Here is a 5,425-nt window from a genome sequence, read left to right as displayed (position 1 = left end):
TCAATTCCACACAGTATCTCCAAAACCAAAAGAAATATGAAAATTCTACTGGTACCACTGCGAAAACCGCAACCCTCTGTCTTTAAAAATAAGGTAGAAAGGTACTCCGTAAAAGTGCCTAAAGTGCCTAGTTATACTGATAACATGGAGCTTGATTCAGGAGTAAAAGGAGAATGGAAAGGAAAAAAAAGACCGTTGAATTTTCCACGGTCGCTTATTCGCAGAATATATGGAAATTAGGAACGGTAGCTGGTCGTTCATCTGCAAAATAAAATTTGCATGAAGGGCACGACTTTAATGAACGTGTCGGAAGGACCGTCCGTGCTTTCTTTAAGAGCAAAGGCGGCAAACATGGGTTTAATTATTAGAACCATCGCAAAAATGGAACGGAACTTCTCAAAATTAAACGCACCGAACACCGTTTCTAAAAGAACCCGCATTTCCTGTAAATTTTCAGGAAAAACTGATCGTATCTCCTAAAACTAAATAAACTCATAACGTCGTGTGATAGCACAAATCGGGACCTTATTCTTAGTCACACCGCGAGTAATTTAAAGACATTGTGAATACAGAAAAAATCGTTATTAAATTTAAAAGTGTTGGTATACATTTCGTCTTTTTTTTTTAATAACACGCCACACAAAATGTAACAACCAAATTTAGTATAAAATTACAGGTGGATGCAATAAAGAATGTTAATAAAAAATGGAGCATGTGGCCTCATTCCTCATCTATAACGCTGGGAAGTATTTATGAATTAACTGCTGACTGAACATCAACACAATATGGGAGCTGAGAACAGTCACTCAACACGATAAAAGGGAGATTTTGTAGAAAATTGTTAGAGCGATAATCAATCATTCGCAGAATTTATTTCTGTTTGTCCACGGAGAATAATAACGCTTGTTCCAATTTTAAAAAGAATATTAACTTTAAACGAGAAATTGAACCAATTATCTATAATCTACTATAGTTTTCGTCGTGGAAGGTAATTCGGGGGTAGGAATTGTAATGCATAGGAAAGCAGGACAGAGTGTAGAAAGTTATTTATTATAGTTAAATTAAACTCGAAGCCGCTAAAAACGGTATTAGTGCAAGTCTACATGCCTACATAATTTTACAGTAATGAAGATATAGAAGCGGATTATGCAGATATAGAAGACGTGTTAAGTTTAGTGAAAGGGCAGGAAACTTTAATAGTTGTAGAATATTTCAATGCAGTAATAGGTGAAGGTAAAGACGGTGCAATAGCAGGTTCTTTTGGATTAGGCAATAGAAATGATAGGTGAGGTAGACTGATAGAATTTTGCGATAAACATAAGTTAACCGTCGCAAATACTTTATTCAACCATCACGTTAGGAGGCGCTATACGTGGAAGATGTCAGGTAATTTAGGGAGATATCAGTTACATTACATACTTGTTAGGCACATATTAAAAATCAACTGAAGGAGTGTAGGAGTTATCCAGGAGCAGATTAGGTAGCGATCATAACGTGGTAGTTATGAAGACCAATCTTAAATTGAAAATTCTGAAAAAGAAGGAAAATAGGAGACGTCTTGACTTAGAAAAGCTAAAATGTAAATTATGGTCCAATGCTGATGTGACCGTCACATTGCAAAATATGCTAAAAATTACGATTTTGATTTTCGGACCTATTACAGTTATTGTTCTGTAAGACTGGAAAGCTAATATGAAATGACAATAGTTAAATTGGATGAGTGACCAGCATGATGAAAAATATCAAATCTTCGAAAAATTCATGTAGTGGTAAGAATTCTGACGAAACTCAAACCTGGACCGCGATCTCGTTAGCACGTCTTTAGACAGCGTTTTATGAATTATTACAAAGAGCATGGTAAACGCCATCTGTAGTATGAGAAACTGACCACTATATGAACTGCTTGTTTCGTTGTTTGCCTATCACGTAGGGTCAGCTCACCGACCCTTTGTTGAACATTTTTGAATTCCACTAAATGTAGCAATATACTACAGATGGCGCTTACCACGCTGTTTGTAGTAACTCAACATGAAATCTCCTTATAACTAAACGTAAAAATATCTTAGACTAAAGCTTAAGACCGTAAGACACCCAACCTTTTCAAAGGTTTTTTGAAGGTGGTATTACGGCATACTTTGACTTTAACTTTAACGTTGTTTTAAATCCTGCATTTACTAATACAATCCTTTAGAAAAAAAAGCAAAAATTCAGTAATGTTCTAAAATAAAAAATGTTTATAATTCCTTCAATATTTGTGCTTTTCGATTTTCAACTATGACGGAAATAATATTGTTTAAGTAAATTCTTAATTTAATCTATTGTCGCTGGCATTAATTAAATCTTCTTGAGGCGCTTCTGTATTATGAGGTAAAGAATCGATAAAAAATGGAATGACGAAAATCCATCATGAATTCACAATTGCGACCTCTAGCTTACAACGTTTATACTATTAAGGGAATATAACTACCTAAATCCTGAGCTGACTTTTAGTCAAGAAGGAACAAGTAATTCATAAAGACAGAACTCTGAAAACATCCCCGTGTGTACCAACGGGTTGTAAAAGTGACGCTTCTACCCAACTTTTACACTAAGTTATGAATCGACTTACCTTGAAACTCCTTTCTGGCGGCGGAAACGGAAGTGACAATGTTTGCCACGTGACCGAGTACAGTTGCGAAAAGCATAAGGCCGAACAACAACTGCAAAATCACAAACAAATACTCGCCCTTGTTACGTGGCCGAGGCAAGTCTCCGATAGTTGTTAACGCTAACGTGCACCAATAGTAGCTTTGCAAATATTGTTTAACAACGTCCGAATTTTCCGAATCACTGTACACCCAATTTTTCGAACCGAACCCGTTATTCTTGTGGATGATGTGAAAGAGGCACCCGTTCCAATGAAATATTACTAGGAGGTAGTGAATCAGGCTCGTCGACCTGAACAGGTTGGGATAATTGGTATGTCGTTCCGTCCGATCCATGAACGCCCAGAACCGGTAAATCTTCACCAATCGGAATGACCGCAGAATAGAATTGAACCCTAAAACAATTGAATAATTGAATAGGAAAACTGAAAGTAATATAATGCCCATGTAAAATCGTACCTATGGATAAATAGAGGAAATCTAAAGGTAACAGGCACAAACAGTCTATGTAGAAGGTGGTGGAGTTCATGTAGTGGTGTCGCAGTTTCGTTGCGTCCGTCTGCAGCACCCCATCCTCCAGATAACCCGTACGAAAATGGAACATAATGTCGGCCAGGTATAGGAAATCCGAAAAATAGTCTAGACAGAACCAGACTAAAATCGTATCCCCTGAGAACAATAATTAGGTTCAATGCCAGTCATGATACTTGTCCCTATAGAAATTTACAAACGTTTCTTTTCGATAATTGAGTTGTGATGAGCCAAACAAGATCAAGACTAATACTAAAACTGAGACAGCTATGGTCTCGTTTATTCGGTCTTGCTGGTGCTCAAATATCTTGTTCTTGATNTAATTCACAAACTAATGATCCGACAGCCGTCAAATTTATAGACGCGTCTTTTGAAGGTTAGGACTAACTGAAAATCATATGGATTTAGTTCTGGTGCCGCCATCTATGTGCCAGGCCGGGGACTTTTCAATTGACCCTAGTATATGTAAATAATAGGCACAACGAAATAAATTAACAATAAAAATAAAACAATTAGAGTTTGAAAATAGTGAAGAGAGGAGGTTACTAGTTCTTCCCCCTCTATCAGTCACGGTGAGCTCAAAACTGTTAGTACCATTGCTTCGAGTGGTCGAAATTAACTGTTGTGAACAGTTTGTTTAGTCACGTTCTTTGTGTTAAAAAGTGTTTGAAAAATTAAATTTAAAGGAATTGTTTGTAAATAGATACGCAACACGTCGTACACTTTAGCATAAGAAATTGCTGATACTAACTACCTAATACTACATTGCCCTGCGCTGACAGCATTCGTAATTTCTTTTATACATAATATTATATGAGAATTGGTCCGCACTACACTATATATGCATGGCTGTAACGTACTATAGCAAAAGTGTCGCTGTTTGGGACGGACGAAATCGTGCACCTTTTTCGGCTTAGCTCTCATTCGCTAAGTGTCTAAAGTGTACCGTACCATAAGGAACTTCGTTCCAGAAACTTACGTAATTAAAATTGATAATTAAGATTGTATTGGGATAAGTCATTTGTCCTAATTTACATTGTGTATTGATTACTATACAAAATTATTTGTTATTTTGATATAATTCCAGTGTTTAATTTTTCTTCTAACAAGAGTGGATCAGTATGAGCAAACTGTTACAATTTTCTGTCGCTTGTTGGTATATCAAGTTTTGATTAACAATAAATTGTTATTAGTATGATTTTGTCACCTTGTAGACTTTAAGTATTAGTAAACATTATATTCCCGTTTCATCAGTTTCAACTCGACCCTTTTGTTGAAAATCCGTCAATCAAAAATTAAAATTACGTTGGTTTAGTGTTTAAACGACATTTTGAACGGGAATGTGGCTTGGAACGTTGGTCAGGGTGGTATTTAATGGAAAACCTGTCAGAACGAAGACATCTCCCATTAACTGTAGTGGTTTTGTCGGATAACCGGGTACCTGGCAACACGAACCATCCGGGGCATTTCTAATCTATAGTGCATTATATACTCTAAAAATTACAAAAATAATTATTGATCTGTATAAGTGAATGTAACGACTTGAAATTTGAAATTCGCGATATTTACAAATTCAAATGCTCTTTCCACTGCTAGGGGTCGCGCTCAAGGTGAACTTGATTACCCCTTTGAAAACATAACAAGTTTGCCTAAAAATTTTTCTGGAATAATGAAATTCAAGCAAGCTACTTTAGATTAGTTAGAATACTTTAGACTTTGGTTATTCTTAATGCTTCATAAATACACATTACAAAATTAAGACATAATCTATCTTAAGCATACCATGTTATGAAGACCAATCTTAAATTGAAAGTTCTGAAAAAGAGGGAAGGTAGGGGACGTCTTAAAGAAAAGCTAAAATGTAACAAAACGCGTGATAGGTGAAGTACGAGGATAGACGAAACAGTAGGAGGCGGGAAAAACGAATGGTAGGGTCATACAGACAGAATGGAACTGCATTAAAATGTGACTAAAGAATGTAGGATAACAAACGATATTGTAGGACTAATAGAAGAAAGGCGGAAAGGACAGACGAAGAAGGGCAAAAAAGATATAAGACTATAAAGTGGAGAATAATTAGGAAGTGTAGGGCAGCAAAGGAACAGTGGTTTGATATAAGGTGTAAAAAAGTAGAAGGAAGATTTGAAGTAGATAAAACAGATGAGGCTCATAATATAATTAAAAAGAATTTTAGAGAAGTAGGGTACAGTAGTAATAACATAAGAAACGAGGCAGGGGTCATTTTGATA

The 5,425-nt window shown here is 36.0% G+C and overlaps 1 protein-coding gene across 1 annotated transcript in view; it reads right to left on the bottom strand.

Annotated features, from left to right (window-relative positions):
* Nucleotides 1-257: 257 nt before the first annotated feature.
* Nucleotides 258-5,425, bottom strand: part of LOC108735762 (cyclic nucleotide-gated cation channel alpha-3-like) — a 110,787-nt gene continuing 105,619 nt past the window's right edge. Inside the window, exons 6-8 of the mRNA XM_025978916.1 lie at nt 3,105-3,314; nt 2,609-3,040; nt 258-424 (exon numbers count right to left, since the gene is read on the bottom strand). Coding sequence (XP_025834701.1) covers nt 258-424; nt 2,609-3,040; nt 3,105-3,314 — 809 coding nt within the window. The remainder of the gene's footprint in view (nt 425-2,608; nt 3,041-3,104; nt 3,315-5,425) is intronic.

This window comes from Agrilus planipennis, unplaced genomic scaffold (genome assembly GCF_000699045.2).
Source record: "Agrilus planipennis isolate EAB-ADULT unplaced genomic scaffold, Apla_2.0 scaffold138, whole genome shotgun sequence".
NCBI lineage: Eukaryota > Metazoa > Arthropoda > Insecta > Coleoptera > Buprestidae > Agrilus > Agrilus planipennis.
This window is presented reverse-complemented; position numbering and strand designations above follow the sequence as displayed.